General features: G+C 37.7%; 1 protein-coding gene across 10 annotated transcripts in view; it reads right to left on the bottom strand.

The window, feature by feature from the left end:
- TPX2 (TPX2 microtubule nucleation factor) overlaps positions 1-21609 on the bottom strand; it is a 46729-nt gene that overhangs the window by 5959 nt on the left and 19161 nt on the right. For all 10 annotated transcript variants that reach the window (XM_065921789.1, XM_065921790.1, XM_065921788.1 and 7 more), the window contains 9 exons: positions 20434-20560; positions 16354-16482; positions 15339-15467; positions 13503-13624; positions 12364-12515; positions 10788-10959; positions 8749-8887; positions 7880-8096; positions 1451-1546 (listed from right to left, as the gene is read on the bottom strand). In XM_065921789.1, coding sequence (XP_065777861.1) covers positions 1451-1546; positions 7880-8096; positions 8749-8887; positions 10788-10959; positions 12364-12515; positions 13503-13624; positions 15339-15467; positions 16354-16482; positions 20434-20560 — 1283 coding nt within the window. The remainder of the gene's footprint in view (positions 1-1450; positions 1547-7879; positions 8097-8748; positions 8888-10787; positions 10960-12363; positions 12516-13502; positions 13625-15338; positions 15468-16353; positions 16483-20433; positions 20561-21609) is intronic.

Raw genomic sequence — 21609 nt, 5'->3', positions numbered from 1 at the left:
TAAGTCATTTATTAACTCACAAGGGTGAGATCAACGTGAAAGCATTTGATAAATTAACACAATTACTTTTAAAAGATCTAAAATTTTTCACAGGAAGGTTGAAAAAACTAAATGAACTCAAACAGTGTGAGTAAAATGAACAGAAGAAAAGTACTAACCAAGCATATACCTTGGCCTCTTCTTTGACCCAGCCTCTAGACTCCACTAAAACATGTGACTGGGAGTATTTCCAGTTGCCAAACCCAGAATAGGACCAAGTAAGTTGACTGGGTTCAAGCTGGTAACATAAGATTACTGTGTATTCTAGTTTCAAATTAATCTATAAAAAGGTTTATGCTTGAGATATGCTATAAAATTACCCTAACTCTGGATATTTATAGATAAAAAGGGAGATGTAACAAGAAACTAGCCTGATCAATGACAGTTTATATATTCCAACTTCATGAACCATCACCACATAGTCACCTCTTTAACCCTTGGGTCAATGGAGATAGGACAGGGCAGATGTAACTACTTAGTGTGAATTTTAAAAATCCTTCACCAAATGATGACAATAGTAGGCAAAATAGAGTGTAGGTCTTAAAAAAAGACTTATTTTCCAATCCAATGGAAACAATCCTAAGTCGTTACGACCAGTTACCACTGAAAGCCAAAATGACTCATCATTGTCATTCAGTTGCTAAGCCATGTCCAACTCTGCGACCCCATGGACTGCAGCACACCAGGCTTCCCTGTCCTTCACTGTGCCCCAGAGTTTGCTTAGATTCATGTTCACCGAGTTGGTGATGCCGTCCAACCATATCATCCTCTGTTGCCCCCTTCTCCTCCTGCCCTCATCTCCCAGCACCAGGGTTTTGTCCAATGTATCAGCTCTTTGTATCAGATGGCCAAAGTATCAGAGTTTCCACTTCAGCATCAGTCCTTCCAATGAATATTCAGGGTTGATTTCCTTTAGGACTGACTGGCTTGAACTCCTTGCTGTCTAAGGGACTTTTAAGAGTCTTCTCCAGCACCATAATTCTAAAGCATCAATTCTTCGGCACTCAGCTTTCTTTATGGTCCAACTCTCACATCTGTATGTGACTACTGGAAAAACCATAGCTTTGACTAAACAGACTTTTGTTGGCAAAGAGCCTCATACACTTACTACTTTGTTCTTGGAAGAGCAAAAATAGATGATCAATCATTCATACCCATTGTTAAGACAACTCCAGGCAAGAATGACTGCCTTTGAACTCCTCTCTGTTTAAGAAAGAGTAATGCTTAGATTTGGAGACAGGCATGGTAACCCTCTCCAGTATTCTTGCCTGGAGAAACCCATGAACAGAGGAGCCTAGTGGACTACAGTCCATAGGATTGCAGAGTCGGACACAACTGAAGTGACTTAGCATGCACACAGTGCTTAAATTGATTATGCAGAAGGAGTAAAGATCCCATCCTAGGGAATCACCTCATCTTCTTTGGTGGACATTCTGATTCTGTTCTTCAGAGTAAAGGCTGGTGACTTTGGAACAGTGATTGGAAGCTCTTTCTTTTCAGGAACACCCTGAAGGGAGTAAGCAATTCAATTAGATATCCCAGAGCAATCTCAACTAGGTTATGTGATGAAATTAATACTTTTCTTAGAACTTCATGTATCAGAAATCAAAAAAGGCTAGTTGTTATTTATCCACCTAACACAGGTATGTATTAGTACTCCCAAAGGTGGATTAACATGACAGAAGATCAGCAAAAAACATAGTTTGAGTTGTATATTCAATAAAAAATGAAACTCATCAAAATCTTTTTTGGTATTCTTGAAAACCACCACAAAACAAACTAACATCAATATTTTATTGTTTCTCTCCCTTTTATACCCTAATCCCTTAAAAACAAAATCAGAAAGGATTTCCAAATGTTAACTAGGGACAGAATATGGTTCATTCTCCTAAACCTATTTCACATACAGCTCTACAATAAGAACTTATATTTTAAAATGTTACCCTCAAAAGGTGAATGGAAAAAGGCACTGGGCAAGGTCTAGCTTAATTTCCTTTTGCCAAATAACTGGACAAAGAGCAAGAAGTTACCAAAGATACACAAGAGGCTTAATCTCAAGAATTTTAGAAACTATAATCAGGCATTTTTCACCTAAAAGATTGAGTAATACACTTTAAAGATTGATTAATACCAGTGTTGGTTGGCATGTGATGAGAAGTGGGCAGTCACATACAGCTGGGTGAGGTATAGGACACAAGCTGGTACAATCTTTAGGAATTAGCTATTAAACCTTTAAATGGTCATACTCTTTCACTCAGTATTACACCCTAATATCTGATCTCTAGTTTAGTTTTTAGCTATATTTCAATATAACATTTTTAAAAAGAATAAAAACTGGTTAAATCCTTTCTTAAATTGTGGTGCATATCCACACACTAGAATATTATACAGTCATCAAAAAGAATAAAACAAATCTTTATTACTGACACAGAACAATATATATAATTCATAATATTGAGAGAGGAGGGACAAGTGGCTGAAACAAAAAATATTTTGTGTTTTTAAAATGTACATGTAGAAAGACAAATATATGCTATCACTCATATGTGGAATCAAAATTTTTTAAATAATATAAATGAACTTATTCACAAAACAGAAACAGACTCACAGATCTCAAAAATAAACTTATGGTTACCAAAGGGGAAACAGGGGCAGAGGGGTGGGGGGTGGGCAGGGATAAATTAGAAGCTTGGGATTAACACATACACTACTATATATAAAACAGAAAATCAACAAGGACCTACTATATAGCACAGAGAACTCTACTCAATATTCTAAAATAACCTATATGGGAAAAGAATCTGAAAAAAATGACTATATGTAGATAACAGAATCACTTTGCTGTATATCTGAAACTAACACACTGTAAATCAACTATACTCCAAAAAAATTTTAAGAAGTCAAATTAAAAGATACCTGCATATACACTAAAAATAAAACAAAAAATATATATAATTAATCTAAGCATAGAAAATAAAATATGAAAAGAATACCAAACTGTCAACTCTCACATCTCTTTGAGAACAGATTAAAAGAGGCTTTTAATCTCTATATTCCTTAATTCTTTTTTTTTTTTTTTTATTCCTTAATTCTTATACATTCAACTCCTTGGAAGATTTTCCTGCTTTGTGATTCCAAAACACTGCCAACATTTCAAATCCTTTCTGACTGAATTATGTGTATCATACTATGCACGTGACTCAAAACTAATGTATTTTAGAAAGCTGTTCCATAAGTATTTTCTAACTCTGCTAGAGTTTACCCTCTATCATGAATCTGGTGATCTCTAGGGCTGTTGTTCTGCATAAAGAGTATGACCAGATCAATTTTTAAAATATCTTAAAGACATCCTCAGTAACTCCTTATCTGTTACACTCACATCCATACGCTTCCCCCATCAGCTCTCTATTCCACTTCTCTAATTCTTCACTGTTATGCCATAGGCCACACTATCTATTGCCTGTACCATTCCACTAGCCCACTAACAGCTTTCAGCATCTCATCTCATTCTGCGAGTCCATCTTCTTATACAGTCAAAAGATCTGATCATGTTACTTCCTGATTTAAAATTCTTTAATGGCTCCTAATGTCTACTTACAACAGTATAACATATTCCTTAGCATGAAGGACAAGGTGCTTCATAATTTGGTACCCTGCCTGACTCTCCAGGCATGTCTCCTGTCCCTCTTTAGGCACCAGCTTCCAGCCACAATGAACTACTGGCAACTGCCAAAATTTAACACTGGTTCTCATACCACTCCAGTATTCTTGCCTGGAAAATCCCATGGACGGAGGAGTTTGGTGGGCTACGGTCCACAGGGTTGCAAAGAGTTGGAACACGACTGAGCGACTTAACTTTCAACTTTCTAACTTTATGTCCTCTCTGAAATGCTCCAGCTGCTGGGAAGTATCTAATTTTTCTTTTCAAGCCTCCACTAAAGCATCTCCTCTCTTATAAAACCCTTCAATAGATCACTCCCTGAACCTACTGATGCCACTCTCCCTTGTACATAGTCTATTATGGTACATAAAAAATTCATTGCAGGACTTCCCTGGTCGTCCAGTGGTTGAGAATCCACCTGCCAATGCAGAGGACACAGGTTTGATCTGGGATGATCCCACATGGCACTGGGTAACTAAGCCTATAGGTCACAACTAGTGATGAAGTGGAGCTCCCTAGAGCCCGTGCACCACTAGAGAAGAGCCCCCATTCACATCAACTAGAGAAAGTCTGTGCACAGCAACAATAAATAAATTTGTTTAAAAAAATCCTTCATTGCACTTGTTGATTTAAGATATTCATCTCCTCCTACTATGAGTGCTTTGAGAGTAGGGACTGTTATTCCATCAATCCCTAATACCTAACAGATCTTGGCAAGCATAAGGCATTCAGTAAATGTTTGTTGAACAAATACTGTAAGCATGAATAACAGAATTTATACCGTGGACTTGAGGACTCTTGGACTCTAATTTATACCTTGGGAGACACTTCTTAATCCCAACAATGCTGCAACTGCTCCAAACATGTTTGGAATGTCTTTCTTGGAGTGGCCTTCAAAGCCAGTTTTAGGGCCAGCCAAGGCAGTTGCTCACTCTTTAGTTTTAACTAAGCAATATTGTTTCCAGCTCTATTATTTTGGACTACTCTGGAGTTTTAGTTCTGAATGACTTTAGACCAACTTTAGACTTTAGACCAACTCCTAAAAGCTAATTAATCTTTAAAGTATCAAGACCTGGTATTGTTGAAGAGATCCAAAAAACTGCCACAACATCCAAGACAAGTGGCTTTTCCAAAGTGGTTTGTACACTATCAATCTTTGGAAAGAATACATACTCTCTCAAGGTGACTACTGCAAAGGGGAGCTTCAATCTGCTGTGAAAAGTTGTCACACACTTCCCAAAGAAAATCAGAATCACTAGTATAGTAAAATTTAATACAGAACTTATAACCAGACTGACAAAAGTTTATGAAATGGGTTTTCATCTAATGCTTACCAGAAAACAACAAAAATCTGTTGTTCTACATCCTGGACAGGTGGACACCAGCCTGGAGCTTGAACACAGCCAGGACAGGTGGAAATGGAAAGAACACTGAACAAGAAGTCAGAGGTCTGTTCTTGCCCAGCTTTCATTCCAATCTGTATAATGTGTCTTTGGTTGTTTTTCTTTTCATAAAAATAATTGAAATAAATACCTGAGAACTCATTTAGTTCTAAAATAATTCCTCATTTCCTACTTTTCCCCTCTGTCTACATCCTCCCAGCAGAGATGTGCATTTTAAAAGAAATCTCTAACAAGTAAGTCAGGAAAGAGATATTTATATGAGTGGGATCAATCCTCATATTACTTAGGGGAGAAGGAAAGGTGATTTATGAAAATCAACTTTGCAGCAATTATTTATCCATACCCCATCTCCACTGCAATCAAAGCCAATAGCGGGCTCATTCAGAAATAGAGATAAAGAAACTGGGTTTCTAGAAACAGAGAAAGCTTCTTGTTGCACTGTATTAAATTGTTTTTAGTTATAAGCTCCCTGAGGGTAGAGATACTGCCATTTGCATTCCTTTGCATTCTCTACAGCACCTACAAGAAGTAGTAATTGTTAAGGGAACATATGTTGATTAGTATTACTGTCCTTATTTGTCTATATGCCAATCTGCTCTTTCAGACTGTGAAAGCTTTGAGGATGAAGGCTGTGTCTGATTTCATTCGATTCCCAGTGTCTAACACAGGCTGATGGATTTCAGCTTGTATTGTCTCTTACACGGTTGTTCAATACCCCAGTGCCTATGCTATGCTTAGATGCTGGGGAAGCAGCAGTGAACAATACAGATAGACATGGTCCTTGCTATCTGGGAGCTCACACTCTGGTGGAGGAGAGACAAGACAATGAAAAAGTAATAAACCAAGTATTTCTTGATTTTCACAAGTGCTCTGAAGAAATCCAACAGAATATGGAGCTGAAGGAATGGGGAAGCTCTGAAAGGAAGCTGAGGGAGGGTACTTCTAAACAGGTGATAAATGGGTATAAGTGGGAAACGTGGATGGATAAAAGATACATTTAGGAAAAGCAGCCCGGGATGGGATGTAAAGGGTGAGCATGTCTCCCTAAGGCAGATATACCCCATGTGCCCTAGGACAAGTTATCAGGACTGTCCCAGAGCAATTAGGAAATTACCATGAAGCAATGTTATCTCAGGGACCATGAAAAAACAATTTTTAAAGCCTGCTGGTCTCCCCAAGTCCCTAAAATATCACTGCTAAAATTACTCACTGGCCTCACTGATACCATATCCACCTCTGTGGAGCCCCAACTCCCCACTAGATGTCGGCACCAAGTTCACATTTCACACCCTGGAGCTCAAGGCTTTCATCACTCTACCTCGGCCCAAGAGCCCTTTTCTCATCCCTGCCTCGAGGCCCACTGCTGCCCAAGCCCATCTCTCATCAGCCCCGTTGTCTCCTTGCCACCTATCAACAACTGGGAGAGCACAAGAAACACTCTAAGGACACAAGGAAAGAGAGCTTCAGCATCGAGGGGACACAGATGGAGACAAACAGTGGCAGACAGACAGCTGCACCCAGGCTCTGGAGGCACGTTCTTCTGCTTTAAATAAGAGTCCAGCAACAAAAGTTAGGACAGCTAACTTCAGTTCTGCCACCAACTTTTAAAAATGTTCCTATGGGCAAGCCACGTTCTTCCTTCAAAGAAAGCCCCCCTTTTCTAAAAAATGAAGAGAGTAGAAGGAATAAATATATCTATGACTCCTTCAATGCTTTGTTTTTTCTAGAATCCAAAAGTTGACGTCCCTGGAAATTTCAGTAGGGAAAGAGCTGAAAACAAACTCAAAACTGCACTTGCCAGAATAAACAATGATAACAGCACTGTGAGGTAGAGAAACACAGTGTTTAAGGAGATGACAGGTTCAAATCCTGGTTCTGCATACTAGACACCTCTTAGCATCTCTTTGCTAATCTGAAAAGTAGGGACAAAAACAGAACTTATTTCCTAAGAGTTGTTATGAGAAATCAATGAGACAATCTACGTAAAACGCTGCACCATGTAAGCATGCAACAGTTATTATTATTAACAACACGACTGCTTACTCTGTGTCAGACACTAAGGTCTTCATCCAGGCTCTCTAATCTATGCTGCACCTGACAAATCAAAACTCCAGGGGTGGGGCCCAGGAATCTGTTTATGTAACAAAATCCCAGAGGACTCTGAGGCCCAGTTGATTTGGCAATGACTACCCTACAGCATACCATATCAGTTCAGTAGCTTCTTATTCACCTAGTGTTTTGCTGATTCGTTTATCCAGAACTCACAACAACACATTACCCAGTACGACACTACTCTATGATCTCACTTAACTAACTCCTAATGAACTCTAGTTACCCTTCCCCACTTACCACTTCACCACAACATTTCCAAATTACAACAAACTACCAAACCAATTTCCTCAATCAGTGTTTCTAAAAATGGAGTTCAGGTAATACTGGTGATATTTAGGTAGGATGTAGATAGTTTTTTAAAAAATAATCACACATTTTCCTAAGAACCTTTCATTTTAAAAGGTACTTTCTATCTTAATACAAGAGCATGAACCTTTGAACTATACTACCTAAATTCATATCCCAGCTCTGCCATTGGCTACTTTATGATACTATACTGGACTTTCGGTTTCCTAAGAGCAAAATCCACCTCTGACAAGTCTCTTTTTCACCCAGAACTCCTAATATGATGTCCTGATCACAGTATCCAAACATGTGTGATTGGGTAGATATGTGGTTGTGAACATGACACTTCTACCAGCTCGCAGGGCTTCACCACTCTTACCACAACATCTTCCAAGATCTTAGTAGGGCAGGGCCTGGAATGAAATTCATAATGTTCCTCTTCCAATTTCTTCTTTGACTCCCGCTCCTGGATCCTTTTCTCAATTTCTAAATCAAAGCCAACAGGCTGAGTAGGTGGCTTCACAGGCGGTTTCTTAGGCAAAATGGGCCCACCTTCAAGAATTCTGGGATCAAGTTCCTGTGCTTTGAATTTGTATCTGTGAGAGTTTAAGTGATAACCATACAAAAAAATTTTTTTAATAAAATGAAAACTAAACAATAAAGTAGGCCAAAACCAGGGGGGAAAAAAAGTAATTATTAAGATTATCCATCATGTGCAACAAAATTCAACTCTCTCCATAGCCATTATCCCTGCCTCGAGAGCAAAGGAAAAACAAGACAGTCTAACATCCCCAACACTGTAAAGATTGGGGTTTCTCTTGTACTTCTTTTGAGAAAAGAAACTCCCCCTTCCCAAAAGAAGTACTAGAAGGGAGAAAGAAGGCTACAAGAGACAACCCCCAGACTTAACTCACGTTAAATTCCAGTTCTCTCCACTGGTAACAGTTGTAACAATCCCTTGGGTAGCCATAAAAGGGTGAGATTTACCTAAACCTCAAAGGCCACTCTTTACTGGAATCGTAAATTCTCCCACCCCATTCTCTGATTATTTTTTTTTTAACCAGTTTACACTCCAGGACAGCTCCCTACTCCCACTATCAATCCTTTCACCACAGAGGCAAGGCACAACCTGTAGCTCAAATACCATAATTCCCAAGGCAAAAAACAGGAACTGACCCCCTTACAGAAGTGAAAAGGAAGCAGGCAGGTTCTTGGAACTCTTCCTCAAATACTGCCAGTGGAACTTACTGTTGCTGCTTCTCAAGCTCCTCAGCTTCCAGATCTGCTGCACTTTTGCAGGTCACAGGCCGTGTACGATGTTTGGTTTGCAGCACTGGAGTCTGTGGGTCTCTGCATATTCTGACCACAGATTTGGAGGGTAATGGCACTGTAAACCAAGATCACAGACGTTTACCTAGCTAAGACCCCGTTTACCTGTAGGTGCTGACTCAGCTAGGCAGCCCAGAGATGCTAAGCCACAGAGTGGCTGGCCCCTCACACTCAGCTCAGCTCACATCAAGTCAGGCTGACAAACATTCACTATCACTCTTTATTGAGAGGTGATGATAAAGGTAGCCTGTGGGAACTCTGCTATCAACTTCGGAATCTAAAATCCCTTTGTGTCTGATGGATTTCTTATCACTGCAGAGGCCTGCACTTCCTTTCAACTGACAGTGCCAACTATTCTGCATGTTATTGACATATAAGATTTAAAATAAGGCATTTTAAAAAATGTAATAATTTCCAATATTATGAACTTCTTAAAAGCATCTATATCAAAACATCAAGACTATCCCCCACAGAAAGTCAAACGGAAAAAGTAAAAAAAGAAAAGAAAAAAGAGCTATGTCAAAGCATCAATATTAAGATCATCATCACCATTCACAGAAAATACTATTTACCTGGCCAGAAGCAACCTTGTCAATTTTCATAATTACCCAGAATGAATTTTCTAATTTAGGCCTTACCACCTAACAATTGGAGATGGAAACCAAATCTACTTATTTTAGAAATAAGCCAGGCTTCAAGTATACATATAACTATTATTGAGCTATAATAGTCCAAAATTATAAATAAAAATTACTTCTGACTGGAAGTAAAACTCAAGGACCTACATCTCAAAGGAAGAAAAATTGCAGAAAATAATTTTTCTTTCTATTTGCTAGGACTAAGATTCTAAGAGCAGAATACCAGACTCTAAGAGTCATATATATTTGCAAAGTCATGGTTAATACTTAAATTTACATTAGAATAAAAAAGACTATTTTCATGATATAAAATTTACAAATGGCTACGAGAACATAATAACATTAGGAAATGCTGTCCTTACAGGAACTAACTCATCTGTTACCTAAAATAGCACTAAACAGTGCCCAGGCAAAGGCAGGAAAAATTTAGAAACCTTCAAAGTCAAACAACCAGATTTTGCTTTATCCAGAATACTACCCTGCACTGTTAACAACTAGTTTACACCACACCTCCAATCCTCAAACTTCTTTTAGGAGTTATTTTCATAAAGATAGACATTGTTAGATTAGCTTCCTCTCATCTGTTTACCACCAAATCTACAAATTAAGCAACATTTGCACTCACTGCTCTCTTCTACTCCCCTTTCAAAGAACAATCACCCACCCATGCTAAGTATCCTTCTCCTACCTGCACATGGTCTTAACCATTGGTTAACTTTTTTCTCTCTTGTATTTCCATGCCTGGACTTCTCAGCACACAGACCTGCTCTCCCTATCTCGCACTTCCTTTGATTCTTACATTTACATACACATTCACAGCACTCACAATAATCTGTGATGACCTGTTTATCTCACTGAATTACAAACTTGATGTTGAGTAGCACCAAGTCTGTTTTGCTCACTTCTATACTGCCTACATCACACAGAGTGTCTGCTTCGTAGTAGTCAACATTTATTGAATCAATGAACAAAAAGCACACAACATTAAGTGAATAGAAAGCTTTCATTTTCTGTAGATAAGTGTGCACCTGGACACATGGCAAAGATAACCGTGATGTGTCATGCCATCTCATGTTACCTTAATTCCCCTCAGCCAGTTACTGACTGGGAGGATCAAGGTGGTTGATGGGTGTAAGGGGACAGACAGCTACGTGTTTTGAGAAATGTTCAGCTATGGGTACATTTGTGGTCTGCATACAACATATGCCATGCTTTAGTTCAAAAACTAGAATCAACTAAAGACAAATTTGTACCTAAGATGCAAGCAAAGGGAATTCTAGGGGAGGCTCCAGCCAGGTATGATACTAGAAAGAAACTTACTAATACCATCCTTCCTGTTCCTCAGGTGGTATCTGGTAGGAGTTCGTTTATGGAATGCTTCGACCTGCTGTGCAAGGGGAACATATGTAGAAGCTGTCTCATCAAATGTTCTTTTCTTTCCTTGTGACAGATTGAAAGGCATAACAACGGTGCATCCCTTAGTCACTCGGGCCTGAAAAGAAAGAATTCATTCCCTAAATGAAATGTTATGGAAGAGCTCAGATCCACCACAATCCTCAAACTCAGCAGAGGATCAAAAGGAAAAGAATCCATGGAAAGCCAAGATTCTTCTTAAGTTGTCGGTCCTTGAGCATGGGTTATAATCTGTATACTCCCATCTTTTAAAAAGGGGGAGAAAGCATCCAGCACTTAACAAATTGTCTATTCTGTACATAAGGTGATTTTTCCCAAGCATGCTCATGTTTTGAAGCAATCAAGAACAAGTTTTCTTAGAATTAGAAGTGGAGAAAAGCTGTACAGGTATCCCACCCCAAGTCATTTAAAAATTTTAACTGGGCTTCTGGATCAGCTCAGGCAGCTACCTGAATCAAATTCTCTTCTCATATCCTACCCCAAAACTGACTAATGAAGAAGTCTACTCCTTGGGTCATCAATTTTTATAAAATTAGTTTCTGACTGGAAGTAAAACTCAAGGACCTACATCTCAAAGGAAGAAGCACAACTCCAGGATTTAAGTCTGCAAAGGACTGACTTAAACAAGTAATGATGGTGGACTTCCCTGGTGGTACAGTGGATAAGAATCTTCCTGCCAATGCAGGGAACATGGGTTTGATCCCTGGTCTGGGAAGATTTCACACATTGTGGAGCAACCACAACTGAAACCTGTGCCCACTAGGGCCCAAGAGTCCCAGCTACTGAGCCCATGTACTGCAACTACTGAGGCCCATACGCCTAGAGCCTGTGCTCTGCAACAAGAGAAGTCGCTGCAATGAGCAGCTCATGCACCACAACAAAGAGTAACCCCTACTTGCCGCAACTAGATAAAGCCCACACACAATGATAAAGATCCAGTGCAAACAAAAATTAATTAATTTTTTAAAAAGAGACTAACTTACTTAAAAAAAAAATGATGATGGTAATTGCAAATGCAAGTAGAAATTCTTAGTGCTAGATTTTTTATTTAGGATTATTACTGCTTTTGTTAGTGCTCTGGTAACAAAACTGCATAGGATTTGAGTGGTCTGCCCCAATTTGACCTTCCCCATAAACCCATTATATTTTGCACAAAACTTTGCAGACACAAGATTTTTTTAAACAAATTTTTAATAGCACAAGCTGTAACAAGTCTGTACCTACAATTTGCCACATGTAATTCTATGTGTTTTATGTACATTCTCAATTCAGTTTTCACAGAATTTGATACGATGCTTCCCAGAGACAGTGATTTATTCAAGATTACACAGCTAACAGGGGGCAAAGTAAGGATTTAGATCTATTGTTAACTCAAAAACACATTTTTCTCTCAAGTACATTACTATAAGTAGTGACCATAAATACTACACCAGAATCTTCACTGAATAACTAACAAGAATATTAATTTAGTCAGTCAACTTACAGGAGATGCAGGATGCTTTCGCAGTTCCGATGTAAAGTTCACTTCCTTATACTCCTCCTGGTTTTTAGGATGTTGTTTGATCCGCTCATCTGTGCGGAAGTGGAAGTCAACTGATTTGGTAACCTGGCTCACTGATTTCTTCACAGGTTGCCCTGAGTAAAAAGTACAGTAAAACATACAGGTAACACTAAGAATACAGAACATACATGGAGTAAGTCCCTTTTTATTCAGTCCTTTGGGTATTTCTATTACCATGGATTTAACTTTATTTACTCTCTGCATATAACCCAACTTGAAACAGTCCTCAAGGACACCAATATATGTGCCTTATTCATTTAGTACTATTGAGTTTGAGGCCCTTCAGTCAGATGCAAATTGTAATAAGGTAGCAGAGGGGAGAAGAATCCCATCTCCCAGGTGTGTTCACAGCTCTGGAGACAGAGAAACTGGAATACCTTTGACAAGAAAAGCTATGAAATGACTTTAGAAACACACTTAACTAAGCATCTCTAAGAGGGAGACCCCATAAACTCCAAAGATGCTTTTCAACCCAGTAAGCAGAGCTTTACAGCTTTGACTTCACCAATATAATCATGCTAAAGCAAAGCAGAACTCTAATCCCTTCAGCTCTCTCAGGTATACTTTCTTCCCCAGCTACAAGTGGATTCACTCAACCTTCTTCTCTTCTGCCTAGGATAAAATAGGAAAAAAAAAATTGGTCTGTCCAACTGCTCTATCTTCTGTCTTAATCCTAGTTCCTTCTTTTTCCAATACAAAGACAAAGAATTAGGACGAAAAAAGAGGGAGAGATTAATTCTACTTGAGAAAATGAGGTAAGGACTCATGGAAAAGACCTCAAAAGATGGGTGTGGAAAAAAAAAAAGATGGGTGTCCCTTCTACAGTTAGAGATGGAGAGGAATGACAGCATGCTCTAAGAAAGGACCAACGTACATAAAACATTCTAGGGAATGATCACTGGGATATGAATGGTACCCATGTCCAGCTTCCTAAATAAACACATCTTTTTATGCTGACTACTGACCAAGAAAGACATTTTTGCTTTTGAGACTTTAAAAACTCTAACAAGGTTATGAGAAGCACTACCTCATAAATCAGACTCAATCAGAACCAAACTGACCTGCTCCTGAAAGAGCAAACTTTTTGAATTCTTCATTCCTTTTCCGCATCTCTACCACTTCCTGCTGCATTTTCACTCTCTTCTCCAACTCTTGCTCCTCAGTACTTTTTAGAATCTTCTGCCTAAAGGGCAAATAAGTAAAGGAGATGAGAGAGGAGAGGAGAAAAAGAAAGGTTCAATGGTAAAAAAAAAAATCTAAAGGCATTATATAGATTAGATTTTTAACCTGGGATAAAAATAACCATTAAAACCAGAAAGTATTATCCAAGAAATCATTATTAACTTAGATAACACTATAAAAAAAAGATGCAAAATTTATTCCAAAATATTGAAAAAAATTTCAGAAAAAAAGTTAAAACAGACTATAGAGGATTTTACAAAATATCCACAAATTTGACTGTATAATGATTAACTTTCATGCCACAAGAAAAACTGAAAAACCAGTAGTAATATTTTCAATAAACACAGCAAAAGGTTAATATACATAAAATATATACTATGATAAACAGAAAAGCCTTAGGAATAAAGTCAACCAAAGTTCAAATCACAACCCTGTTGTTTCATTTCCTTCCTATGTGATCTTGAGAAAACTATTTAACCTCTATGACCCTCAGTGTTCCCCAATGTAAATGGGTAATACAAATACTTGTTTTCATAGAATACTTGTGACTATTAAAAACCAGACAGTTTCTAAAATAATCGACATAGCGTAAGTTCAATTTAAAGTAGCCATTCTTAAGAAAAAACAATAACAAAGTAGTCATTCTTAGTAATGAAACATCACTAAGACCACTTACAGATAAATAAAAAGGAAACAACTTTGGAAAAGATGTTTACAGCAACAGTAATACAATCCTGTTAACAAACAAAAATTAAAATAATTTGATGCCATCAACATTATATCAGTTAAATTTGAAACAATTTTTAAAGTAAAAAATTCAATACAGGTGAGACTACAAGGAAATAAAAATGTTCAAAGTTGATGGCATTAAAAATTTACACATTCATTTCAGAAATAAAACTGACAATAAAAATCAATAGCCATAAAAAGGATCATACTCATAGACCAAGGAATTTATCTTTCCTTATCTTGAGGAGACTACTCAAAGAAAAGAATATCTCTATAAAAATGTTCACTGATTCCTTGTAACAGTGAAAAATTGAAACAGCATTTTTAACAGGAAAGAATTAATATAAAGAATGTTAACCATCTACCAAAAGGAAGGATAAATGTGAAGATTTTGTAGCAGTTACAGAAAATAAGAGTTTCATAGTGAGTGAATAAAGCAGAATCCAAAGACTGCTTATATACTGACTGTAAAAATAGGTATTTTACTTGAGTAAAGTCCAGAATAGAGCTTGACAAAGTAAATACTGTTCAATTTAGGTAACTGGCCACCTAATGTGAAGAGAGGACTCAGAGGAAAGACCCTGATGCTGGGAAAGACTGAAGACAGGAGGAAGACACAACAGAGGATGAGATGGTTGGATGGCATCACCGATTCAACGGACATGAGTTTGGGCAAGCTCTGGGAGACTGCGATGGACAGGGAGGCCTGCCAAGCTGCAGTTCGTGGGGTCGCAAAGAGTCAGACATGACTGAGCGACTGAACAAGAACCTTTACTAACTTTTTTCTTTTATATTTCTTTTACATTTAATAGTTTATTTTTTTCAATGTATAAGACGAAAGCACCCACTAGGATATAAACAATGTACCTTACCATGGTGACAGCCTTTAGAGTTTCCCAGGCTCCATGTGCTTCAAACAGACTGTAGTTGTACACATTTGTAATTTTACTCTGACTCTAAAGATGAAACTCAGGAAAGTATCATACCTTACAGGTGGGATACAAGGTGCAGTTTGTCTGCCCTTGGCTTTTTCTGGGGAAGATTCATTCTTTTCAGAAATATCTTGACAAGCATTGCCTTCTTCCTCTTCTTCTAACTTCTTTTTATTGTGAGAGCTTGAGTTGAAAAGGACAAAAAATATCTCAATCCCCTACAGCATATAAATATCTCAATCTCCTCCCCAGACCTACCACACATGGCTTAAGTTTTCTCATTCTTTAAGACAACAGCCATACTTCAACAGCCAAGATTCTTCCAACAGTGTCATCAGTTTATATATACCAATAGCTACAACAAGCAAACTTTGAGAACACCAAGAGAAGTCAGGTAAGAGTTGTCTGGTGATGGTTCAGGAAGGTGGGAAGAGATTCCAACTGCTCATCAAATGAACAAATGCAAGACAGTTTCCTTTCCAAAATTTATGTCACTTTCTTTCTTATTAACAGAACTCTAATTTTGTTTGGGGCAGCCAACATATGAAGGTAAAAGTATTGTACTTATTTCAGCAGTCTCTACTGCAACTAGAGGGGATCCAATTTACAGTTCAGTCAACTAATGTATAAACATAAGCATTACCGGAAAATATTTTACTTTCCTATTATAGATGCTACCCCTCTTTCTTCATCAGACCCTTCTCTCAAACACAGATATGATACCTAAGAGACAGAGAAGCTACCATGTGATAATGAGGCAACAAGCCCAAGGAAGAATCTAAGAAACACAGAGCAGCTATCGGGAGCGGCAAGTGTGGGGGGAAACCCACTAAGACTCAGAAATGTCATCGAACCAAAGCTAGCAGCAAACTACTTTCAGAATTCTATGAAGCAAGTAAATCACTGCTCTTTAAACTTCTCTAATTAAACTGGCTCCCATATTACCTTCAACAAAACACACTCCTAACTGACAAAAATAAGAACAAGCACCATGTGTTCTGCTTGCTATTACCATAGGAGCAAACAGGGGTAAAATCTACGCCAACTGACAGAAGCTGTGGATACTTACACTTTCATTTTTTTGGAGGGTGGAAATTCATTGATGATTACAGGAGTAGCACATCTCTTGGCTTTCATTTTTACATGATGCTTTTCTTTCTGTTCCAAATTCTTCTGAGCAGAGAGTCTGAGAGATCTTCTATGGTAGAAGAATTGACAAAACTTATCTGTAATGAATACATCTACTATATATGATGCAAAATGTGAAAATATGTCAAACTACAAAGGCTATTTGTACAAACTACAAAAATGGTATTATTTCTACTCTAAAAATCTAATGTCTTATTGATAGCTTTTGAAAATTCACCATAAAATGTTGGTACTTTAAGTGCATTGGTATTTGTAAATCAAACCTCAATAAAGTTGATTTAATTTTGTAAAAAGGCACTGGTACAACTCCCTCCTTTTGAATGAGTAAAAGTTAAAAAAAAAGATAAGGTGACTTGACCCTGTTACACAGCTAACTAGTCAGACTTGGAAGTTAGAAAGAAGATCTCCCGGAAATTTACTAAAGTGTTTATTTTCTCCTCTTTCTTTTAGTCATGACCCCCTATTTTTCTTGAAATATGTAACACATAACAGAAAGTACACAAAAACCAAGTTAATGATTACAAAGTGAAGACTCATGAAATCACCACCTAAACTAAGAAACAAAACACTGGCAGCAGGTGCTATCTTGACTTTTACAGTAATGATTACTTTGCTTTATCTTTTTTACCATATAAACATGCATTCCATAAACACAGTACGTTGGTTTGAAAAGAAAACAAAAACTTTATACATTTTTTCTGTCTTGCTTTCTGTCTCAACATTATGTTTGTGAGATTCAACCAGTTATTCATGGAGTTCTAATTCACGAATTTTCAATGGTCTATAACATTCATTATAGGAACATACCACTATTTATCCAGTCAACTGTTGATTCTCGAATATGTTTCCTGATGTACACATTGTTGTTACAAGATTGCTAGGTCACAGGACATTGGTTTATTAACTAAAGTTATTTACCAAGGTGCTTTTACCAATTTATGCTTACACTGGCAAATTTATAAGAGTCTGTATTGCTCTACATTCTCCTAAATACTTAGTACTGTTGGATGACTTAATTTCAGTCATACAAATTGGTATATATTAATTACAGAGCCTCACTGTGGTTTTAGTTTCCTTTTCCCAGGGAGATTGAGCACCTTTTCACATGTTTATTGGCCATTTGGTTATCATCTTTCATTAAGTACTAGGTTAAGTCTCTTGGTTGCTTTCTACTGCATTGTGAATCATTTTCTAACTGATTAGTAGGAATTCTTTATACACTGTGAATATGAGTCTTAAGAGTTTTAAGAGTTACAAATACTTCCCGCCAATCTAGGGGTTGACTTCTCACTCCTTTTTTTTTTGGGGGGGGGGGGGTGGTTTCTCACTCTTCATGGTATCATTTGATTAGATAGTGAGTTCAAAAACCACTTCTTCCCAAAAAGCATGTCAGTGCTTTTCTGTGTGGATTCTATTTAAGAAATCTTTCCCTATTCCAAGGTCATGAAGATATTCTCCTGTATTTCCTTACTTGAGCTGTGTTTTCACATTTAGATCTACAATTCACCTAGTACTGACTGTTTTATATGGAGTGAGATAGGTGACAACTCCCATTTTGTTCTATTTGGCTATCCATTGTCCAATCATTGTTTACTGAAGGGGGAAAAATAAAAACACCCTCTCCTCATACGCATGCAGTATCACTTTTGTATATATTGTGTCCATATATGAGAGAGTAAGCTTCTATATGATTCCATCAGGTCTCAGCATTGGGCAATATCCAAATTAATACAAAGCATTAATTATTATAGGTTTATAATATGACTTGCTATCTACAAAATACTTTAAAAGTATCTTGACTACTCTTGGACCTTTGCATTTCTATATAACTTTTAGCATCAACTTATCAATGTCCAAAATGAAAACCTTTGGGACTTTTGTAGAGATCACATTGAATCTATAGGTCGGGTAAGGAGACTTGATATTTATAGTATTGAGTCTCTCAAAGCATTAACATGGGGGCTTCTCTGGTGTCTCAGTAGTAAAGAATCTGCCTGTCAATGTAGCAGACAAGGATTCAACCCCTGACTTGGAAAGATTCCACATGTTGCAGGGCAATAAGTTCATGAGCCACAACTACTGAGCTTGTGCTCTAGAGCCCAGGAACCACAACTACTGAGTCCACGTGCTGCAACTACTGAAGCCCACGTGCCCAGAGCCCATGGTCTGCGACAAGAGAAGCCCGCACAACTAGAGTAGCCTCCACTTGCTGCGATCAGAGAAAAGCCCGAACAGCAAAGACTCAGCATAGCCAAAATAAATAAAACATGAATGTAGTATGTCCCGTCATTTATTTAGATCTTGTTTAATTTTTCTCAACACTCTCTTAAGATTTATTAGTATATATTCAAATTTTTATGAGTGCATAGAGTACCTAATTTAAAAATCTTTATCACATAGAATTTAAAACATATTAAAAATGGAGAATAATATAAAGAACCAATAGGTACTCATCATTCAGCTTTAAAAATTACCAACTTATTAAAAAAAAAAGTTTCCAACTTATAGCCAATCACATTGTCAACTTTCTTTTCATTTACCGATCTTAGATTCTGAAGCAAACCCCAAATTTCATATCTTTCACCTGCAAGTATTTTCATATTAATCTCTAAAGGGACTCATAAAAACAAAAATATGGAGAGTAATGTAGAGTACATTTATCATGCAAATCTTCTTGCATATTATTACAAAATGTACACAATATATAAAAATATGACTATTTGAGTGCACTGGAAAGTGACCAAAAGCAGGTAGAAAACAGGAACATTTATCCATGAATAGCAACGACCAAGGTTAAGAGCTACGAGTTTTCTGCCTGTGGGCACGCCCCAACCGTGGCAGCTCCAGCAGCAGAGAACTCTACTCTCACTGGTTTTAAATAACAGAAGATAGAATTCAGGCCGGTACAGGAGTTAGAAACTTGGAGGAAAGTCCTAGAAGAAAAAGAGCTACAAAAAAGGTATCACTCAAAATCTGAGCCAAAACTCTGCAAAAATTTCCTGTTACTATATATGCTAACTATGTGTATTTAGGGGAGACCAAACATGCCCAGTGAAGAAAACAGAAATTCGTGAGGTGTCCATCCTTAAAAGACAAGTGCACTAGGTAAGACTGGTGAGTTTGCTGGGTTTTTTTGATTCAGTGCATTACCCAGTGTGCATATAGTAGAACAGCACACGACTCAAGTCTTACTAGCCTGAGGTAACCGAAGCAAAAGTGAGTGAAGTCTCTCAGTCGTGCCTGACTCTTTGCGACCCTGGGGACTGTAGCCTACCAGGCTCCTCTGTCCATGGGATTCTCCAGGCAAGAATACTGGAGTGGGTTGCCATTTCCTTCTCCAGGGGATCTTCCCGACCCAGAGATTGAACTCGGGTCTCCCGCATTGCAGGCAGACGCTTTAACCTCTGAGCCCCTGGAAATTCAGAGGCAAAACTCCAGAAGTAAGAGAACCACAAAGAGGATGAAAACTTTAGCTTGAGTATAAACTCTACTTGGTTTTGGCTGACCACTAAGATCTTCAGGCATAGGGGAGACTCCAAGAAGCCAGATTTTCAAAAAAATGATATATGTAGACATATGAATGGCCAGAAACCACATGAAAATGTGATGTGATCAACATCATTAGTCATCAAGAAAATGCAAATTATAAACATAATGAAATATCAGTAAAAAGACTGCTAATACCAAGTGTTGGCCAAGATATGGAGCAACTGTTACTCTAATACTATCCTGCTTATGGAAATGGAAAATGGTATAGTCACTTTGGAAAAATTCTGGCTATTTCTTATAAACAGTTTGAATCCTGTCTCTGAAACAAATCTGCCCTGGACAAGCAACTTTAGCACCTCTGAGCCCTTATCTATAAAATAAGTATATTACCTACAACTCATTAATGTTATGAAGATTAAATAAGGTAACATGAAAAGTCTAATGTACTATGGGAAACATAACCCTTCTCTGAACATTATTAATATAACCACCACTTTTGAACACCTCTTACCTCTGAGGCTGAGCTGGATTATTTCTTGATGTCGTTCTTTTGACTTTCATAGAAGGACATTCATTTGATGGAATGGACTCTTCCACCAGATTTTCTTTTTCTGCCTGTTTGTTGTAAGTATTATCAACTGCAAGAGAACAAAAACTAGTCTGTACTCAAATCCCAAGGAAATATATGTCTATATATACATATGACTTAATATAGAATTCTAGATAGAAATATGTGTGTGTGTGTATCCCTCCTAAGCAGTGGAACCTTTTGTTCCACTGAAATCTTATGCAGAAGACCAATTTATAAAAGCTACTTTAGTTGAAGCAGAAATGAAATAACCAGGGCCCTACCTATTTACTAGCCTAAAGCACCTCAAAAAAAAGTGTCCCAAACCCCTCATGACACTGTTTTATTATTTATCTGGCTGCACCGAGTCTTAGTTGCAGCATGTGGAATTGCTGACCTTCATTGTGGCATGTGGGATCTTTAGTTGTGGCATGTGGGATCTTTAGTTGTGGCATATGAATTTTTAGTTGAAACATGTGGAATCTGGTTCCCTGACCAGGGGTCAAACCTGGGCATCCTTCACTGAGACCAGAGTCTTAGCCATCAGACCACCAAGGAAGTCCCTCTCGTGACATTTCAAAATTATAAAAATTCTGAAAGCTTCTGTGAGAAAATTAAATCACCTAAGTAAGGAAAACAGGATAAGCTGAATTCCTCATCAGCAACAAAGGATGATAAAAGATAATGGAATAATGCCTTCAAAGAAATCAAGAAAAAAATCTTTTAAACCGCAATTCTATATTAAGTCCAACTTTCAATAGTAAACAAAGGTGGAACAATGACATTTTCAGACATATGAGAACTCAAAGTTCTCTTCCTACACCTTGTTTTAGGAAGCTCCCTGGGGACGTACCCCTGCCTAATGAAGTACAAATGAAAGAATATAAAAAAGAGGACATAAGACTCAGGAAACAAGACACTAAGAAGAAACTAAGAAAAATAATGCCATTCTCAAATAAAGCAGTGTAACTTCCAAGGATCATTGTTCAATATGTAGCAAGCTCAAATGTGACAAAATTTTAAGTAATTGATCAAGTTTAAAGAATCTACCTGACCCGGATGTCAAGATCATCTTTATGTGGTCAAGGGATTGTGACAAATAACACCAAGAAGAACCAA

Source organism: Muntiacus reevesi, chromosome 2 (genome assembly GCF_963930625.1).
Source record: "Muntiacus reevesi chromosome 2, mMunRee1.1, whole genome shotgun sequence".
In the NCBI taxonomy this organism is placed as follows: Eukaryota; Metazoa; Chordata; class Mammalia; order Artiodactyla; family Cervidae; genus Muntiacus; species Muntiacus reevesi.
This window is presented reverse-complemented; position numbering and strand designations above follow the sequence as displayed.